Below are 22,431 nucleotides of genomic sequence, written 5' to 3'. Positions count from 1 at the left end.
AAATTGTTGATTTGTCTATTTCTCCTTTCAGTTTTCTCTTCTCATCTTTTGAAGCTCAGTTATTTGATGCATACACATTAAGGATCCTGTCTTGCTGACGAATTGACCAATTTATCACCCTCTGTATCTGGTAATTTTCTTTGAAGTCTATCTTACCTGATATTAATATAGCCACTCTTGCTTTCCTTTGATTAATGTCTGCATGATGTATCTCTTTTTTATGATTCCTCTTCATTTGTGAAAAATATTTTCATTTCATACAGGATTCGGCGTTTACAATTCTTTTCCTTCAGTGCCTGAAAAAATCACACCACTTTCCATCTAGCCTCTCATTTCTGATGAGAAATTCACTACCATTCTAATAGTTTTCTTCCTCTGTAAGGAATGTGTTATTTTTCTCTAGCTGATTTCAAGATGTTTTCTTCACTTTTAGTGTTCAGGAGTTTCATTATAATGTATCCTGGTGTGGATTTCAGTGGGCTTATCATGTTTGGGATACACTCAGCTTTTTGAATCTGTAGGTTTAAATCTGTTGCCAAATTTAGGAACTTTTCAGCCATTAATTATTCTAATACTTTTTCAACCCTGCCCTTCTTTGCTTCTTCTTCCAGAACTGCAGTAACACAAATGTTAGGTATTTTGTTATACTCTCACAATTCTTGAGACTCTGTTCATCTTTTTCCCAGTATATTTTCTCCCTGTTGCACAGATTGGGTAATTTCTATTATTCCATCTTATAGTTCAATAATTTCTCTGTTACCTCCAATCTGCTCTTAAGCCCATCTTCTGAACTTTTTCTTTCAGGTACATATTTCTCAGTTCTGAAATTTCCATATGCTTATTCATTACATCTTCTATTTCTTTGCAGAGGCTTTCTAATTTTTCATTTTTCTCAAGTATGTTCTTTTAGTTCTGGATATCCAGTTGTCCAAGCACCACATGTATAGACTGTTCTTTTTCAATTGAATAGTCTTGGTATCCTTGTCAAAAATCAATTGATCATATGTAAGAGGGATATTTTTCTGGGCTCTCAGTTCTATTCCACTGATCTATATGTTTATACTTATGGCAGTATAACACTGTTTTGCTGCTGTTTGTAGCTTGGAGCTAAGTATTGAAATCAAGCAGAGTGAGTCCTCCAAATTTCTTTTCCTTTTTCAAGATTGTTTTGACTATTCAGGGTCCTATGAGATTCCAAATGAATTTTAGGATAGGTTTTTCTATTTATATAAAACATGAATGGTACTTTGACAGGGACTGTATTGAATCCATAGATCACTTTGGATATTACTGTCATCTTAGCAATATTGTCTTCCAATCCAGAAGCATGGGAAGTCTTTCCATTTATTTAGGTCTCCTTTAATTTCAGCAATGTTTTGCACTTTTCAGTGAACAAGGCTTTTGCCTGCTTGGCTTATTACTGAATATTTTATTATTTTTGATGCTACTGTAAGTGGGATTTTAAAAAATATTTCCTGTTTGAACAGTTCTTTGAAAACATACATAAATACAACTGACTTTTGTGTGTTGATTTTGTGTCCCGAAACTTCGCTGAATTCATTTTTAGCTCTAATAATTTTTTTGTGGATTCTAGGGTTGTATAGATTTGAGATAATGTCTGGAGGAAAGAAATAATTTTACTTCTGTTTGAATGTGGATGTCGTTTCTTTTTCTGCCTAATTATTCTGGCTAGAACTGCCAGTACTATGTTGAACAGAAGTGGCAAAAGCTGACATCCTTATCTTGTACTGTTTTTCCGGGAAAAGCTTTCAGTCTTTCACCATAAAGAACAACATTAGTGTGGAATTTTCATATAAGGCCTTTATCATGTTCAGGAAGTTTTCATGTATTCCTGGTTTACTGAATGTTTTTACCATGAAAGAGTGCTGAATTTTGTCAAGTGCTTTTTCGTCATCAATTGAAATGATCATGCAGTTTTTATCCTTCATTCTCTGAATGAAGTATATTACAGGATTTTAATATTTTGAAACATCATTGTAAATCTCACTTGGTCATGAGTTACAGCATTTTGGTGAGGATTTTTGCCCCTATATTCATAAGGGATATTAGCCTGTAGTTTTCTTTTCTTGTAGTGTCTTTGTCTGAGACCTCTGTAGTCAGAGCAATGTGTCACAGAATGAGACAGAAAGTGTCCTCTCCAGTATTTTGGAATAGTTTGAGAAAGATTTATGTTAACTCTTCTTTATATATTTAGTAGAATTAACAAGTAAAGCCATCTCATTGTGAGCTTTTCTCTGTTGGGAGGTTCTTTTAATGACTGCTCCAATATCCTCACTAGTTATAGATCTATCCATAATTTCTATTCTTTCCTGAGTCAGTTGAGATAAACTGTGCATGTCTCAAAATTTGTCCATTTCACCTTGGGTAGCAAATTTGTTGGCAAACAGCTGTTAATAGTATTCCCTTATAATCCTCTATATTTTTGAAAAATTGATAATAAAGTTTCCAATTTCATTTCTGATTCTAGTAACTTGTCTTTTTTGTTAGTCAATTTAGATAAAAGTTTGTCAATTTTGTTAATCTTTTTAAGGAACCAACTTTAGGTTTTGTTGATTTCTCTATCATTTTTCTATTCTCTATTTTGTCTTTGCTCTTTTATTATTTCCTGCCTTCTGCTAGCTTGAGTTTAGTTGGTGCTTCTTTTCCTAGTTACATAGGTTATACAGTTAGGTTATTAATTTGAGTTCTCCCTTAATACATGCATTTACAGCTATAAATTTCCCTCTAAGTACTGTTTTTACTATATTCCATAAGTTCTGGTATGTCATGTTTTCATTTCCATTTGTCTCCCAAAGTATTTTCTACTTTGTGATTTTTCTTCTTGACACATTAGTTGTTTAAGAGTGTCCTACTTAGTTTCCACAAATTTGTGAATTTTCCGAAGTTCTGTTATTCATTTCTAGTTTCATTCCAGAAAGTGAACAGAAAAGTTACTTTGTAAGATTTCAATCATTTCAAACTTAAGACTTACCTGTGGCCTAACATATGGTCTATCCTGGAGAACGTTCCATGTGCACTTGAGTGGAATATATATTTTGCTGTTGTTGGGTGGTGTGTTCTGTACATATGTTAGGTGAAACTGATTTACAGTGTAGTTCAAGTTCTATATTTCCTTGTTGATCTCCTGTCTGGCTGCCCTATGCAGTATAGAAAGCTGGGTACTGAAGTCACCAACCATTATTGTAGACCTATTTTTCTCTCAATTCTGTCCATTTTTATTCCATATATTTTGGGACTATATTGCTAGGTTATGTTCATATTTATAATTGCTATATATTATTTCTGTAATGAACCTTTTATCAATATATGTCTTTCTTCATTTTATTATCTTTTCCTAATTTAAAATCTGTTTTGTCTCATGATACAGCCATCCCAACTCTCTTTTGATTACTATTTGTATGAAATATCTTTTTCCATCCTTTTACGTTCAACCTCTTTATGTCCATGTTATCTAAAGTGAGTCTCTTGTAGGCAGTATATGTACAGATCTTGGGTTTTTTTTTTTATCCAAACTGCTAACCTAGGCCTTTTTTGATTGGGGAGTTTATTCCATTTATATTTAATGTGATTACTGAAAAGGAAGGATTTACTTTTGCCATTTAGCCTTTTGTTTTCTGTGTATATCTTTTGTTCCTCAGTTCCTCCATTACTGCCTTTTAAAATATTTATTGATTTTTTTCTTGTATTTTTTTCACTTTTATCATTTCTTTCATTTTCTGTATATTTTTAAGTATTTTCTTAGTGGTTACCATGTTAACATGTTAAGCTTGTAAAAATCTACTAAGTTAGTCTCAATAGCATACAAACACTCTGCTCCTATACTTTTCCAACCCTCTCCCCTTATTTTGTAATTGTCCAAGATTACATCTTTATACAGTGTATGCCCATTAACATAGATGTATATTTTTTGTGTTTGCCTGAAATCATACAGAAAAAGCAGAAGTTATAAACCAAACAAAAAGCACAATAATACTGGCTTTTATACAAGCCTCTGTACTAGTGTTCACTTTTCTTTCTTGTGGCTTAGAGTTACTATCTAGTGTCCTTTTCAAATCAGCTTGAATTTTTTGTTTTGTTTTGTTTTGGTTTTTGGGTTTTTGTAGAGCAGGTTTACTGTTAATGAGCTCTCTCAGATTTTATCTGGTAACATCTTAATTTCTCCCTCATTCTTCAAGAATAATTTGCCAGACATAGAATTCTTAGTTGACGGTTTTTCTTCCAAGACTTAAAATGTGTTATCTCTCTGACTGGTGGCCTCCATGGTTCTGATGAGAAATTGGCTGTTAATCTATTTGAGGGTCACTTGTAGGTAACAAACAACTTCTCACTTGCTGCTTTCAAAATTCTGTCTTTGGGTTTTGACAATTCGGTGTGGATCTTTTTGATTTTATCCTACTTGGAGTCTGTTGAGTGTCAGGGATGTAGAGATTTATTCTTTTATCAAATTTGGGAAGTTTCTGGATATTATCTCTTGAAATTTTCTCTCCCCTTTCCTTCTGCAATTCCCATTATGTGTATGTAAGTAAACCTGATGGTGTCACACAGGTCTTTCAAGCTCTGTTCATCTTTCGTCAATCTTTTCTTCCTGTTCCTCACAATGGGTAACCTCAGTTGAAATATTTCCAAGTGCACAGACTTAATTTTACCTGTTTAAATATGCTGTTGAACTCCTATAATGAATTTTTCCCTTCAGTTATTGTACTTTGCAGCTCCAAGATTCCTATATGGTTCCCTTCTGTAATTTCTCTTTATTGATAATCTCTATTTGTTCAAACATTGTTGACCTAGTTCCTTTTGTTCCATGTCCATGGTTTCTTTTAGCTCTTTATGCATATTTAAGATAGTTGATTTAAAGTCTTTGTGCTGGGGCTTCCTCATGGATAGTTAGTAGGCAAGCAGTTTAAAATGCCACAGTACTCTCCTGCCACAAACAAAGGAGCTTCTTTCTTCACCAAATCTTCCAGTTTTGACTAGATTCCAAAGTTTTACAAAAGTTAATTCTGACAGTTTCTGGCAGCCCATTAGTTGCTTTTGAGCAGGTACGATCATGGATATCCCTTACTCTGTCATTTTTCATATCACAAAGTTTTTTTTTTAATTGTATGATTCCACTTATATGAAATATCCACAACAGTTAAAACCACAGAGACACAAGAGGGTTAGTGGTTGTCAGTATCTGGGAAGAGGAGCAAATAGGGAGTGACTGCTTAATGATAAAAATGCTGGAACTAGATAGAGGTGATAGTTGCACAACACTGTGAATGTACTAAATGCCACTGAATCGTACATATTAAAATGGCTAACTGGGCTTCCCTGGTGGTGCAGTGGTTGAGGGTCCGCCTGCCGATGCAGGGGACACGGGTTCGTGCCCCAGCCCGGGAAGATCCCACATGCCGTGGAGCAGCTGGGCCCGTGAGCCATGGCCGCTGAGCCTGCGCATCCAGAGCCTGTGCTCCACAACAGGAGAGGCCACAACAGTGAGAGGCCCGCGTACAGCAAAAAAAAAAAAAAAAAAAAAAAAAAGGCTAACTTTATGTTATGTGAATTTCACATCAACAAAAAATTTTAAAGTCACTTTTAAGGAGATGTGTTTCCAAGGGCACTTTACATATCCTAGTAGATGGCCCAGACTAATACTTTCAACAAATTGGAAAGAGATTACTCACAGGGCTCTCATGATCTTACATACACTGAGTATCATCAGAATCTTCCTCATGTTCCTTACACTTCCTGGTGTCAACACTCTGATGTGGGGTCAGGCTCCACCTGGGCTTAGCACATTGAAGCTTCCTACATGTCACTTGTATCTATGGCCTTTCTCCCTCTATCAGTCTTCTTGACACTGAACAAATCCAGAATTTCACATTCACTGTATTTAAGGGTTCTCTCCACCCCTGTGAATTTTTACTTGTGTACTCCCTGATGCTTGTTGTGAATTTTGACTAAAGGTTTTTCCACACTCATAACATTTGTGGGGTGCTATGGACTAAATTGTGTCCTCTCAAAATTCATGTTGACCCCTTATTCTCAACGTGTCTACATTTGGAGATATGGCATGCAAGGGATAAGGTTAAATGAGGTCAGAAAGGTAGGGCCCTGATAGGGTTTGTACTTTATAAGAAGAGACCAGAGCTTACTCTCTTTCTGATGCTGCTGTGTGAGCACACAGCAAGAAGGCAGCAGTATGAAAGCCAGGAAGAGAGCCCTCACCAGGAACCAAATCAGCCAGTACCCTAATTTTAACTTCCCAGCTTTGAAAACTGTGAGAAATAAATTTCTGTTGTTTAAGTCACCAGTCGATGGTATTTTGTTATGGCAGCCCTAGCAGACTAATACAGATTTTGGTACTGACAGTGGGGTGCTGCTGTAACAAATTCCTAAAACTGTGGACATGGCTTTGAAACTGTATGATGGGTAGAGATTGGAAGAATTTTGTGGTGCATGCTAGAAAAATCTGAGATTGACATGAAGGGACTGTTGGTAGAAATACAAACATTAAAGGTGATTTTTATGAGGGCTCAGAAAGAGAAGAGCTGAAAAGAAAAGTTCCATCTTCTTAGAGAATACATGAATAATCATGGAAAAAATGACGGCAGAAATATAGATGTTAAAGGACATTCTGGTGATGTCTCAGATGGAAATGAGGAACAGGTTACTGGAAACTGGAGGAAAGGTGAACCTTGCTATAAAGTGGCAAAGAACTCGAGTGAACTGTGTTCTAGTGTTCTGTGGAAGGTTGAACTTGTGAGTGATGAGACTGGATATTTAACTGAGATTTCAAAGCAGTGTTAAGGAGTGGCTTGGTTCCTCCTGACTACTTATGATAAAATGTGAAAGAAGAGAGATGAATTGAAGAAGGAATTGTTAAGTAAAAATGAACCCATACTGAAGATTGGAAAATTCTTAACTTATCTACATTGTAAAAAAAGAGAGAGAAAACTTGTTCTGAGGAGAACACTGAAGGCATGTCTGAACAATTTGATAAGATAATTAGTATGGGTGTGAACCATGAATTTAATCAGCCATCTCAGCAGACGCCAGGAAGAGATGGAAGTATACCCACAAAAACACTACAGCTGGGACTAAAGTAGGCACAGAAAATGGGATGAAACAGGAAGAGTGTGAATATGTATTATCCTTCAAGGAAAGAGAGGCTATTTGTAAGTTGTCAGGTCCTCTAATCCCACCACAGGCCCAGGGGGCAAGGCTGCCACTCCTTGCTTACAGCATGGCCCTCTCAGAAAGCCACAGAGGCAGGGTCACACCCCTGGGCCAAAGGGGTACTGCCAATCTAGTGGGCCTGGAGAGTAGAACATCAATCCAGTGGGTTATTCTCCAGCCTTAGGATCTAATACAATTTACCTTGCTAGGTTTGGACTTATTTAGAATCCTTCACCCTATCTTCCTTCTGATTTCTCCCTTTTAGAATGGGAATGTGTATCCTACTCCTGTCCATTTTATTTTGCAAGTACATAACTTACCTGGTTTCACAGGTTCACAACTGGAGAGGAATTTTACCTTAGGGAAATGGTACCTTTACTCATGTCTCACCTGTATCTGATTTAGATATTTAGATGAGGCTTTGGGCTTTAAATTTGATGCTGGTATGAGTTAAGATCTGGGGGGCTGTTAAGACGAAATAATGTATGTTCATGTCAGAAGGACATGAATTTTGAAGGGCCGGGGGTGGAATGCCATGGAGTGAATTATGTCCCACAAAATTATGTTGAAGCCTTAAACCCCAATTTGGTTGTATTTAGAGATGGGGCCTCTAAGAAAGTATTGAGGCTAAGTGAGGTCATAAGGGTGGGGCCCTGATCCAATAGGAATGGTGCCTCATAAGAGGAAGAGATACCAGAACTCCGTCTCTGCCATACGAACACACAGCAAGAAGCCAGCCATCTACAAGCCAGGAAGAATCCTCACCAGGAACTGAATTGGCTACACCTGGATCTTAGATTTTCCAGCCCCCAGAACTGTGATAAAATAAAATTTCTGTTGTTTAGGTCAACTAGTGTGTGATACTCTTTTATGGCAGCCCTAGCAGTCTAATACAGAGGGTTTCTCTCCATTATAAACTTCCTGATGCTGAATAAGATTTGCAATTTGACAAAAGGCTTTCCCACGCTTATCACATCCATAGAGTTTCTCACCAGTGGGGATTCTGTGGTGGTAATGATGGTAGAAGCTCTGGCGGAAGCACTCCCTATAGATACTACATTTGTATGGCTTCTTTCCCATGCTGTAACTTCTTTGGTGCTGGCCAAGTTGTGAGTTCAAACAGAAGCCCCTCCCACATTTATCACATCTGTAGGGCTTCTCTCTGAAGTAGATTCTTTGGTGTTGGGTTAGATATAAGCTACAGATAAAGGATTTCCCACACACCTTACACTCATAGGGCTTCTCCCTATGAGTTTGTAAGTTTGCCTATTGGAACAAGGTATGAGTTCTAACTAAAGGCTATCTATCTCACATTTACCAGATTTTTAAGTTTCTCTCCCAAATGAATGCTCTGGTGCTGAAAGAGATTTGAGATGGATTTAAATCCTTTCTTTTCCTATACTGTTACATCCATAGGGTTTCTCTCCAGTGTGAAATCTCTAATGCTGAAGATTAGAATTTTGACTGAAGCTTTTAAAATATTCAATACACTTGTAAAGTTTCTCTCCAGTATGAATCCTCTGATACTAAGTAAGTTTTGAGCTTTCAATGAAGCATTTACTTCCATTATCACACACATAGTGTTTCTCACCAAAATGAATTTTCTGATGTTGCCCGAGTTCATAATTGAATCTGAAGCCTCTGCCATAAATGACACAATTGTGGGGTCTTTTTCCTGAAGTATCACTCTCCTTGTAGGAAAGTCTGAGTTTAGACTGATGTTGCTCCTACACTCATCAAATCCCTTGGTTCTTGTTCCTGCAGAATTTGGGGAGGCATGGTCACTTGCCAGAAATACAAGAGAATTACTCAGGGAGGGTCTTGGAGGAATGTAACCTGAGCCAATGTTACAAGCTTTCCCCAAACCAGGCTCCCAAGGACCATGCCTCAAGACCATCCCCAGTACCAAGAAGGAACCATTATCTGAGATTTCTTTCACAAAATAAGATGGTTTGTCTCCATCTTTATTGCAGAATTACCTGTTTTGATTTAGGTTCTATACATGAATTTTCTCCTATTCAACATTAGTCCACTGAAGGCAGAGCCTATGATGTTTCTGTCCTGAAGTTCTTTCTCATTAGGCAAAGGAGATCTTGCTTTTGGGTGCAATGTGCCTGATACCAAAGTAATTCAGATAAAGTCCAGAGTGGCTCATCAGCCGATTGGCAAGCTAGCACTGTGGCCACATGTAGCTGCCTCTATCCCAGTCTAAGAAAGTAAGCAGGTGATGGCTCTGGGGTGTTCATTCCAGTCACTTCCCAACTGCTAATCCTTGTAACCTCATCATCAAATCACAGACCATGAGATTCCCCAACAAGGAACAGAAAGTCAAGTGAGAGAGAGAACATGGGTGCCCAATCAGCAATACTCTGTCTTCCTCTCAGTTCCTCTGGGGACACTGCATGGGTCTCCAAGTTGGATGCCAGGGGAGACCCTAGCCCCAGAAGTGGTGGAGGGCACTGCTAGAGGGCTGGCAAGGGAGAACTACCCAGGTTAGCATCCCACAAGCTTTGATATGTTGTATTTCCATCATCACTCTGTTCTAATTTCTCTTACAATTTCTTCTTTGATGTAAGGATTAGTAAAGAGTGTGTTGTTTAATTTCCAATATTTTAAATTTATATTATTGTTGACTTCTAATACAATTCTCTTAAGTCATAGAATATACTTTGTATTCTTTAACTCTTTTTAAATTTATTAAGACTTCCTTTATAGACTCCCCATGTAGTCTGTCTTGGTGAGCACACCAAATGTACTTGAAAAGAATGTGTATTCTACAGTTGTAGGCTGCAGTGTTCTACAATTATCAACCAGGATAACACAGTCGTTAGTTTTCTTCAGATCATCTATGTCTTTACTAATTTTTTACCTAGTTGTTCTATCAATTACTCAAAAGGGGGCCTTTTTCTCCCTTTAATTCTGACAATTATTTTGAAGCTTTGTTATTTTGAACAGTTATATACACACATAACTCTTATGTCTTCCTGATGAAGTGACTCCTTTATCATTCCGAAATGGTCTTCTTTCCCTCTGTCTTGAAGTTGATTTTATCTGATAGCTGATAGTGAGTGCTATGTTTTCCTTTCCTCATTGGGCATAGTTAATGTAGAGACTTTAAAGTCCTTGTCTGATAATTTCATCCACAGGGAGAATTATGGTATGTAAACTATATATCAAAAAAATTAAAATTTATAAGATGAGTAAGATTCAGAATAGTTGAGGAAAAAGCAGAGGGTTAAGAATCAAGATGAGGCATGTAGGGAGGAAGGGAACACAGATGCCATGAGCAGAAGAGGGAGAAAGCCTCTGGGTAGGGTAAAACATCTGGCAGGAGGGAAAGGTAAGCTAGTGGTAGAATAGAGAGCAGAGGTGTTAGAACATCTTGTGGATGGTTTTGAAAGCAGACAAAAGAACATAGATACTCTACTATAGAGTTGTAGCTCATATGATTTAAAACACTCATGTCTCTTCACTTGGCCATATTTTGTGGTAAGTCCAAAATTCATTTCATGAACAAAATTTCCTAAAGAAATAGGTTCTCAAACATTGAGAACAGGTTAAATTTCCAATGACTGAGAAACAGTGGGATGGAATAGTGAAAACCTGTGAATACTTTTTTTTTTATTAGTTTCTGCTTTATAACAAAGTGAATCAGTCATACATATACATCTGTTCCCACATCCCTTCCTGTGAATACTTTTAACCTGTAGAGTCATTGATTTCAATATGAATGTTTGTGGTTTCTTCACTTTAAATGTATGACAGTAGGGTAGTCACTAGTTTTAATACACTACAATTTTATCATTAAAATCAGTCAGATGCACACAGACCAAAAATATTAATTAAATTCAAGTGATAGGAATAATTGAAATGTCTATCAATAGATAAATGAATAAACAAAATGTCTCATAGCCATACAATGGAATACTATTCAACCTTAAAGCAGAATGAATTACTGATTTGGGCTACAATGCAGATGAATCTTGAAAATATTATGCTAAGTGAAAGAAAACAGACATAAAAGACCACATATTATGTGAGTCCATTTATATGAAATATCCAGAACAACCAAATCTATAAAAATAGTTTAGTGGTTGTCAAGAGCTGGGGGAGGGGAGAATGGAGAGTGACTCCTAATGCGTGCAGGGTTTCTTTGGGGTGGGGGTGGGTCTGAAAACACTATGGAATTAGATAGTGGTGAATGTTGCACAACTTTGTGAATATATTAAAATCTACTGAATTGTACCCTTTAAAAGGGCAAATTTTATTGGAAATGAATTATATGTCAATGAAAACTTTTCAAAATATTTAATTCCAGTGATAGGTAAACCCCTAAAAAAGTTGGAAGTCTTATAAGAATGGAGGCTGTGCTATAGGTAACACTGTCTGTAAACCATCAAAGGCTCCTGCACACAGCAGACATTCAAAAAATTTTGAGATTAAATTAAAAAGTGCTAATTTCCTACTAGTTAATAGCCTCTAGGTACAACCCCCTTCTATGTCACAACTCTAATGCATATTCCAATTTCTCCTCTCAGGTAAAAGCCCTTAGGAAAAAATGCCTAAATGTCATGATGTATATATAGGTCAGAATATTCTATATAATTCAGAACTGACATATAACAAAGTACCTGAAAATGCAATTTAAAGAACCCTAAAATATATAATTTCTATGCCTCAAATAACAAACATAAAAACAAGCAAACCCCTTTGTTCTGTTGTACTTTCAAAGTAAGTTAAGATTGGGTCCATTTATGAAACAGCTATGTTATAAGTGTCTTACATTTGCAGGTATGGAAACTTCATCTTAAAAAACAAACCTACTCAGATGCTCGTGCCCTGGAATCAATTTTTCATGAATGAATAAAAGAAAAAAGTGTATACTGAGAAATGTTGTTCATAGATAGGATAAGGTTCAGGGTGTGCTAAGGATCCCACAGGAAGTGGCAGAATAGGGACAGGAAAAGTAATGCTCCATTTTGGCCAAGAATGCTTCTATATTAACATCAGAAATGGTAAAAGTGAAACATACAAAAGAAAAGCCACCCCCCCACCCCGGGAACATTCTGAATTGCATACACTACATAAACATTTTCTCTCAAAGGTATAAAAGATTTGACAACTGGGGGACATACAGCCCTCAACGATATCTGATAACATCAAAACCAATCATTTTTAACTGATACAGTAACAGACAAATATCCACTCTATGAGCTCAGTATTAAGATCAAGTTCAGATCTTACAAAAAAATTCTACACTTGTCATATTTTTAGGACAGGCAAAGCAAAACTTAATTAGTCCAACTGACACTATTTTTGGTAATTGATATAATCAGCATAAGCATCCCACCTGGCATCTGTTTAGGTGGTCAGTAAATGTTAACTCCGTTTGATTATGTCAAGTTCACAATATGCCTAGTCTCAGGGATTAGAAAATCTTCCCTTCGGGACATACATTCATTCGATTACTATTTATGGCAAATTCCTTCTCAGAATCCTTCAAAACTGAACTTGTTCCAGGTTCAAGTCCACACTCCTCAGCCTGGCTTTCAGGATTCTGGCTGAACTACTTCCATCCAGGCTCAGAGGGGGTGAAAGCAAAGCCTTCAAGGGCAAGGCAAGTAATGAACGAATCAGGCACCTCAGCCATGGGGTTAAGGGGCACAAGGGGGTGTGACAACACCACGGAGAAGCCGTTTGGCTCCAGCTACTTGTCATACACACCAAGAGTGTGGACTCAGGACTTAGGTGTAATCTTCCAATTTTTAAGTGTGGAAAACCCAAATATAATGCATGGGGTCAGCCAAACTAAGTCTACCCATGAATCACCAGCAGACAGCAGATCAGCATCCTCACCTCTAAACAGAGAAAAATGATGTGACGAAAGGCCACTGACTGCTCCAAGCTTCCCATATGATGAGGGACAGCCTGCAGGTCACCTGCTCTCTGAGACATGCTAGGATTCCAGCCACATTCCCACAGGAATGCATTCCCTCAGCTCTTTAACTTGTCAAATCTGTCAGGGGCAGCTCAGGCGGCTCCTTCCTTGAAAGCCTTCCTTCCCTTTTTTAGGCCTTGGGAATCACTGGGCACATAAGCATGATTGTGTTTTAACTGTGTTGATAACACTTTACTACTTGATGAATGCATAGGTCATGAATGGAGCAGGAGTCTGAGAAAAGGCTCCAGGTAAGATGAACCCCACCTCCAAGATCAGGGCTAGGTACCAACAAGGCAGCTCCAAGACAAGAAAAGGCAATGGGTCCATCCTGCAAGAGCTAGGAAGAAATTTCAGGACTCACCTCATCCCTGGTTGTCAGGAGCCCTGGGGCCATAGTCTTGGTCTGCTGAGTGCTCTTCCTAGAGAAGAGTCAAGTTGCAGAGGCAGAGCTGGGGAAAGAGAAGAGAAGTGAGGGGGTGCTTGGGAGAAGTACCCTTCTATCCAGCCTCCCAGTTCAGCAGAGGCAAGAAGGAGATAGGAAGGCAGGTTGCAGAGGGCATCAGAGCCATCCATTCTTAACCAGTGTGTCCTGTAAATAAGGCTCCCAGAGCTGGGCCAGCAGCAGGTTTAGTCCCAATCTCCAGTTGGGAAATGAAGTCCACAGCCCCAGCAGTTGGATGAGACTCCATTAAGTCACTGTGTGGACTCTTATTAAGAGGAAAGGGCCTCACAGTGCCCACAGATGAGCATTCACGTTGAGAAATAAAGTGACCTATCATAGTGAAAATAGAAGCTCCCCATCCACATCAGCCCTGAGGCCAAAGGACAAGGCCTAGGAAATTCAAAACAGAAAGACCACTACAGCTCAGGACAGAATGTAGATTTGGGGGACGGGGGAACTTGAAGCACGGTAGAAGCCATAACCTGGCTGCACCTTCCCCTTCACTTATATACCCAAGATTTGAAATGTGACTTGAAATTTAAGAATGGGCAGTCATAAAATACCCTAGGTCTTCAACAGGTCAATTTCATGACAAAATTTTTAAGAGGAGAGATTGTCCTTAATGCAAATCCACTTAAGAGATAAACCATTCTTCAGATGTCATCTATTAGTCTTGATTGACTAGTCTGCACAAATGAACTGAAAAACATTTCGGGGACTATGAAGGCCAATTCAAATGAACTGGGTATTAGATAATGTTAGATAATTATTGTGAATATTGTTAGGTAGGATCATGAGATTCTGGATATAGAGAAAAACAAGTCACAATTAAGAAATGATGCTGAAGTACTGAGGGCGAACTGACATAATTTGCAATTTTTTAAAAACATGAAGATTTCAACAAGTTAATAGCATAAAAAGAGGGAGGTCTTATGGAATAAAAGGAAGACTTAAGTGACAGCAATCAAATACAATGTGTGGACCTTGTTTAGACATTTTGGAGGCAATCAAGGAAATAAGAACACTGATAAGATATTAGATGACATTAAAGAATCAATATTAATTTTGTTAGGATTAGGCTAAAAATGGGCTGTGCTGATACTCTCTGCAAATAATTGTGGCTATGCTTAAATAAAAAGTGCAAAATCTACAACTAACATCATATTTAATGCTGAGAAACTAGATGCTATCCACTAAGATCAAAAACAAGGCAAGAATGTCACCTTTCACCACTCCTATTCAACACCATGCTGGAATTCCAAGCTAATGTAAGAAGATAAGAAAGGGAAATAAAAGGTATACTGATTGGGAAGGAAGAAATAAAACTGTCTTTGTCTGCAGATGACCTGATTGTCTATGCAGAAAATCCCAAAGAATCAGCAAGAAATTTCTAGAACAAGTGATATATCAAAGCTGCAGGATACAAGGTTAATATACAAAAATCAACTGCTTTCCTATACCAGCCATGAACAGATGGATTTTAAAATCAACATTAGCACCCAGAAAAATGAAATACTTAGGTAGAAATCTTTTTAAATTTTTCATATAAGATCTATATGAGGAAAACTACAAAACTCTGCTGAAAAAAAATCAAAGATCTAATAAAATGGATAGTCCATATTATGGATAGGGAGACCTGATATTGTTAAGATGTCAGTTCTTCCCAACTTGATCTATACATTCAATCCATTAAAATCCCAGCAAGTTACTTTGAAGATATCAACAAACTGGTTCTAAAGTTTATACAGAAGGGCAAGGGCCCAGAAGAGCCAACACAATACTGAAGAACAACAAAGTCAGAAGACTGACGTGACCAGATTTTGCAACTTACTATAAAGCTACAGGAATTAAGAAAGTGTGGTATTGGCAAAAAATAAATTTAAAAAATAGACAAACGGATCAATGGAACAGAATAGAGAGCATAGAAATAGACTCACATAAATAAAGTCAACTGAGCAAGGAAAAATTAATGGAGAAAGGACTATCTTTTCAATAAATGGCAGTATTGGAACAACTGAACATCCACATACACAGACCTTGTACCTGCCATAAAAATTAACTCAAAATGGATAGCAGGGACTTCCCTGGTGGCACAGTGGTTAAGAATCCTCCTGCCAATGCAGGAGACACGGGTTCGAGCCCTGGTCTAGGAAGATCCCACATGCTGTGGAGCAACAAAGCCCGTGCGCCACAACTACTGAGCCTGTGCTCTAGAGCCCGCGAGCCACAACTACTGAGCCTGCGTGCCACAACTACTGAAGCCTGTGTGCCTAGAGCCTGTGCTCTAGAACAAGAGAAGCCACCACCATAAGAAGCCTGCGCACAGCAACAAAAACCCAACACAGCCATTAATTAATTAATTAATTGATTGATTTTTAAAAAATGGATAGCAGAGCTAAAGGTAAAATATGAAACTATAAAACTCCTAGAAAATAACATGGGAGAAAATATAGGTGACCAGGGACTTGGCAGTGTCTCTTCAGATATAACACCAGAAACACAACCAATGAAAGAAAAATATTGATATGGTGGATTCTGTTAGGATTAAAAGACTTCTGTTCTGCAAAAGATACTGGCAAGAAAATAAAAAGTCAAGTCATAGACTGGAAAAAATACAGGAAGGAAAATAATGAGAGTGGAAAAGAGAAACAATCATAATCACAGTTAAAAAAACTTGATACACCTCTCAGTAAATGAAAAAGCAAACTAACAGTAAAGAAGAAAAACAGAAGGTTTAAAAAATACTATCAGGCAGTATTGATCAAATTGACATTTATAGAATGCTAAACCCTCCAAGGGCACAAAGAATATTAACCAAGGAAAATGAAATTCCAAGGCATATAAAACAAGTCACCAATTTCAAAGGACTGAAACTTAAAAAGAGTATGTTCTTTGCCCAAGATGGAATTAAAGTAGGAATCAGTAAAGCAATACTGGTCTAAAGGAGATATGGATGAAAGAAAAAATTCCATGGGACATTTAGAAATACTTTTAACTGAATAATTTAATAAACACAACATATCAAAACATATGACAACTAACCAAATTTGTGATATAGATCTATTACAGGTGTATTGTGTCTCCTATGAAATTCATATGTGAATTCATAACCTCCAGTGCCTTAGAATGTGATTGTATTTTTAGATAGGTCTTCAACGAGGTAATTAGGTTAAAATGGCATTATTAGGGTGGGCCCTAATCCAATATAACTGGTGTCCTTATAAGAGGAAATTTGAACACAGACAGGTCCAGAGGGAAGCCCATGTAAACAGGGAGAAGACAGCCAGCTATAAGCCAAAGAAAGGCCTCAGAAAAAACCAACACTGCCAACACCTTGATCTTTAACTTCTAGCCTCCAGAATTGAGAGAACATCAATCTCTGTCGTTTAAGCTACCCAGTCTGTGGTGATTATGGCAATTCTAGCAACAAACACAGCAGCTAAGGCAGTTCTTAAAGGGAAACTTATAGCTTTAAATGAATACACCAGAAAAGTTTTAATTTAAAAAAAACAACTCCAGCTCCCACCTTAAGACGCTAGGAAATTAAAAGGAAAAAAAAAGAAGAAACTAATAAAGAGGAAAAAATAACAATGAAACTCCAAAGAAAATTAAAAAGCCAAAGGTTGATTATTTGCAAATATTAAAATTGCTAAACCCCAGGCCTGAAACTGTATAACGCCTAGAAGGAAACATAGGGGAGAAGCTTCATGACATTGGAATAGGCAATAATTTCTTGGATATAACATGAAAAGCACAAGCAACAAAAGCAAAAATAGACAAATGAGACTACGTTAAACTTAAAAACTTCTGTGCAGCAAGGGAACAAACAACAAAGTGAAAAGGCAATTTATGGAATGAAAGAAAATAGATGCAAACCATGTATCAGATAAAGGGTTAATATCCCGAATATATAAAGAACTCCAGCTCACTAACAAAAAACATATATCCAGACTAAAAAATGGACTAAGGACTTAAATAAACAGCATATGGCCAACAGCATATGAAAAGATGCTAAGCACTACAAATTACCAGGGAAATACAAATCAATACCACAATGAGATAGCACCTGTACCCATTAAAATGGCCATAATTTAAAAAACTAAAAACAACACACACACACCGACAAAATAACAAGTTTTGGCGAGGATGTGGAGAAACTGAAACCCTAGTGCACTGTATAGACACTGTGGAAAACACTATGAAGGTTCTCTGACTTGAGTGGAATTGAATAAGAAATCAGTAACAATAAATTATCTAAAAACATCCCAAATAGCTGGAAATTAATTAGAGATTGGGCAGAAAAAAACTGGATTATCAAACATAGAAAACTCTCTTGATGATTTCCATTATAAAGGAGAACATAGAGATGAGGTAATAACTGAAGGAGGAAATGATGAGCCTTCTCTGCTCAGAACCCTGCAGTGGGTCCCAATGACCACAAAAATAGGTCCACACCTATTATTTTGGCACCCACGGTCTACCCCAATAATAGCCTAACCCCCTTTTCCACTTGAGTTTCCATCAGTCCTCCTACAAACCTTTCCAGGCAGAAAGGACAGCCCCTCATATCCTCACAGTTGGGTGCCAATCAGTGACCTATGAGGAGCAGACAAGGTGCCTGTCCCTCAAAGCACCATCTCAAAACCAGTGGGACAAACAGGATGTACAATGTAAGCACTGGAGTCCTCGTGTATAAGGTGTTCTGGGACTAAAGGGAGCAATAGGAGTAATTCTGCCAGAGAACATTCAGAAATCTTTGCACTGGAGAAACATCTGAGCTACTTAGATAACAAGAGTGAATTTGTGAAGCATAAAGGCATGAAGGAAGAGATTGGTTCAAGATGGCGGAGTAGAAGGACATGCTCTCACTCCCTCTTGCAAGAGCACCGGAATCACAACTAACTGTTGAACAATCATTGACAGGAAGACACTGGGACTCACCAAAAAAGATACCCAACATCCAAAGACAAAGGAGAAGCCACAATGAGACAGTAGGAGAGGCACAATCACAATAAAATCAAATCCCATAACCGCTGGGTGGGTGACTCACAAACTGGAGAACACTTATACCACAGAAGTCCACCCACTGAACTGAAGGTTCTGAGCCACACGTCAGGTTTCCCAAGCTGGGGGTCCAGCAACGGGAGGAGGAATTCCTAGAGAATCAGACTTTGAAGGCTAGTGGGATTTGATTGCAGGACTTCGATAGGACTGGGGGAAATAGAAACTCCACTCTTAGAGGGCACACACAAAGTAGTGTGCACACTGGGACCCAGGGGAAGGAGCAGTGACCACATAGGAGACTGAACCAGACCTACCTGCTAGTGTTAGAGGGCCTCCTGCAGAGGCAGGCAGTGGCTGTGTCTCACCATGAGGACAAGGACACTGGCAGCAAAAGTTCTCGGAAGTACTGCTTGGCATGAGCCGTCCCACAGTCCGCCATTAGCCCCACCAAAGAGCCCAGGTAGGCTCCAGTGTTGGGTCGCCTCAGGCCAAACAACCAACAGGGAGGGAACCCAGCCCCACCCATAAGCAGACAAGCGGATTAAAGTTTTACTGAGCTCTGTCCACCAGAGCAACAGCCAGCTCTACCCACCACCATTCCCTTCCATCAGGAAACCTTCACAAGCCTCTTAGATAGCCTCATCCACCAGAGGGCAGACAGCAGAAGCAAGGAAACTACAATCCTGCAGCCTGTGGAACAAAAACCACATTCACAGAAAGATAGACAAGATGAAAAGGCAGAGGGCTATGTACCTGATGAAGGAACAAGATAAAACCCCAGAAAAACAACTAAATGAAGTGGAGATAGGCAACCTTCCAGAAAAAGAATTCAGAATAATGAGAGTGAAGATTTAATTGATATTTATAGGACATTCCACCCAAAAACTGCAGATGACACTTGGACAGATCACATCTTGGGTCACAAATCAAGCCTCAGTAAATTTAAGAAAATTGAAATCATATCAAGCATCTTTTCTGACCACAACACTATAAGATAAGAAATCAATTACAGGGAACAAAACGTAAAAAACACAAACACATGGAGTCTAAACAATATGTTACTAAATAACCAAGAGATCACTGAAGAAATCAAAGAGGAAATCAAAAAATACCTATAGACAAATGACAATGAAAACACGACAATCCAAAACCTATGGGATGTAGCAAAAGCAGTTCTAAGAGGGAAGTTTTTAGCGATACAAGCCTACCTCAAGAAACAAGAAAAACCTCAATAAACATTCTAACCTTACACCTAAAGGAACTAGAGAAAGAACAAACAAAACCCAAAGTTAGTAGAAGGAAAGAAATCATAAAGGTCAGAGCAGAAATAAATAGAAACAAAGAAAACAATAGCAAAGATCAATAAAACTAAAAGCTGGTTCTTTGAGAAGAGAAACAAAATTGATAAACCATTGGCCAGACACTTCAAGAAAAACAGGGAGACGACTCAAATCAATAAAATTAGAAAAGAAAAAAGGAGAAGTTACAACAGACACCACAGAAATACAAAGCATCCTAAGAGACTACTACAAGCAATTCTCTGCCAATGAAACAGACAACCTGGAAGAAATGGACAAATTCTTAGAAAAGCACAACCTTCTGAGACTGAACCAGGAAGAATTAGAAAATATGAACAGACCAATCACAAGTAATGAAATTGACTGTCATTAAAAATCTTCCAACAAACAAAATGCAGGACCAGATGGCTTCACAGGTGAATTCTATCAAACATTTAGAGAAGAGCTAACACCCATCCTTCTCAAACTCTTCCAAAAAAATTGCAGAGGAAGGAACATTCCCAAACTCATCCTATGAGGCCACCATCACCCTGATATCAAAACCAGACAAAGACACTACAAAAAAAGAAAATTACAGACCAATAACACTGATGAATATAGATGCAAAAATCCTCAACAAAATACTAGCAAACAGAATCCAACAACACATTAAAAGGATCATACACCATGATCAAGTGGGATTTATCCCAGGGATGCAAGGATACTTCAATATACGCAAATCAATCAATGTGATACACCATATTAACAAATTGAAGAAGAAAAACCATATGATCATCTCAATAGATTCAGAAAAAGCTTATGACAAAATTCAACACCCATTTATGATAAAAACTCTCCAGAAAGTGGGCATAGAGGGAACCTACCTCAACATTATAAAGCCCATATATGACAAACCCACAGCAAACACCATTCTCAATGGTGAAAAACTGAAAGCATTTCCTCTAAGATCAGGAAAAAGACAAGGATGTCCACTCTCACCACTATTATTCAACATAGTTTTGGAAGTCCTAGCCACGGCAATCAGAGAAGAAAAAGAAATAAAAGGTATACAAATTGGAAAAGAAGAAGTAAAACTGTCACTGTTTGCAGATGACATGATACTATACATAGAGAATCCTAAAGATGCCACCAGAAAACAACTAGAGCTAATCAATGAATTTGGTAAAGTTGCAGGATACAAAATTAATGCACAGAAATCTCTGGCATTCCTATACACTAATGATGAAAAATCTGAAAGAGAAATTAAGGAAACACTCCCATTTACCACTGCAACAAAAAGAATAAAATACCTAGGAATAAACCTACCTAGGGAGACAAAAGACCTGTATGCAGAAAACTATAAGACACTGATGAAAGAAAATAAAGATGATACAAATAGATGGAGAGATATACCATGTTCTTGGATTGGAAGAATCAATATTGTGAAAATGACTCTACTACCCAAAGCAATCTACAGATTCAATGCAATCCCTAACAAATTACCAATGGCATCTTTTACAGACCTAGAACAAAAAATCTTAAAATTTGTATGGAGACACAAAAGACCCCAAATAGCCAAAGCAGTCTTGAGGAAAAAAAATGGAACTGGAGGAATCAGACTCCCTGACTTCAGACTATAGTACAAAGCTACAGTCATCAAGACAATATGCTACTGGCACAAAAACAGAAATATAGATCAATGGAACAGGATAGAAAGCCCAGAGATAAACTCACGCACCTATGGTCAACTGATCTATGGAAAAGGAGGCAAGGATATACAATGGAGAAAAGACAGTCTCTTCAATAAGTGGTGCTGGGAAAACTGGACAGCTACATGTAAAAGAATGAAATTAAAACACTCCCTAACACCATACACAAAAATAAACTCAAAATGGATTAAAGACCTAAATGTAAGACTGGACACTATAAAACTCTTAGAGGAAAACATAGGAAGAACACTCTTTAATATAAATCACAGCAAGATATTTTTTGATCCACCTCCTAGAGTAATGGAAATAAAAACAAAAATAAACAAATGGGACCTAATGAAACTTAAAAGCTTTTGCAAAGCAAAAGAAACTACAAACAAGATGAAAAGACACCCCTCAGAATGGGAGAAAATTTTTGAAAATGAATCAACAGAAAAAGGATTAATCTCCAAAACATATAAACAGCTCATGCAGCTCAATATTAAAAAAACAAATAACCCAATCCAAAAATGGGCAGAAAACCTAAATAGACATTTCTCCAAGGAAGATATACAGATGGCCAGGAAGCACATGAAAAGCTGCTCAACACCACTTCTTATTAGAGAAATGCAAATCAAAACTACAGTGAGGTATCACCTCACACTAGTTAGAATGGGCATCATCAGAAAATCTACAAACAGCACATGCTGGAGAGGGTGTGGAGAAAAGGGAACCCTCCTGCACTGTTGGTGGGAATGTAAATTGATACAGCCACTATGGAGAACAGTATGGAGGTTCCTTAAAAAACTAAAAATAGAATTATCATATGACCCAGCAATCCCACTACTGGGCATATACCCAGAGAAAACCATAATTCAAAAAGACACATGCACCCCA

The 22,431-nt window shown here is 37.8% G+C and overlaps 1 protein-coding gene across 2 annotated transcripts in view; it reads right to left on the bottom strand.

Annotated features, from left to right (window-relative positions):
- The window catches only part of ZNF169 (zinc finger protein 169), a 46,084-nt gene that overhangs the window by 19,961 nt on the left and 3,692 nt on the right, over positions 1 to 22,431 (bottom strand). For both annotated transcript variants that reach the window (XM_060102448.1, XM_060102449.1), the window contains exon 2: positions 13,485 to 13,572. In XM_060102448.1, coding sequence (XP_059958431.1) covers positions 13,485 to 13,517 — 33 coding nt within the window. In that variant the 5' untranslated portion in view covers positions 13,518 to 13,572. The remainder of the gene's footprint in view (positions 1 to 13,484; positions 13,573 to 22,431) is intronic.

This window comes from Mesoplodon densirostris, chromosome 6 (assembly GCF_025265405.1).
Source record: "Mesoplodon densirostris isolate mMesDen1 chromosome 6, mMesDen1 primary haplotype, whole genome shotgun sequence".
Lineage (NCBI taxonomy): Eukaryota > Metazoa > Chordata > Mammalia > Artiodactyla > Ziphiidae > Mesoplodon > Mesoplodon densirostris.
This window is presented reverse-complemented; position numbering and strand designations above follow the sequence as displayed.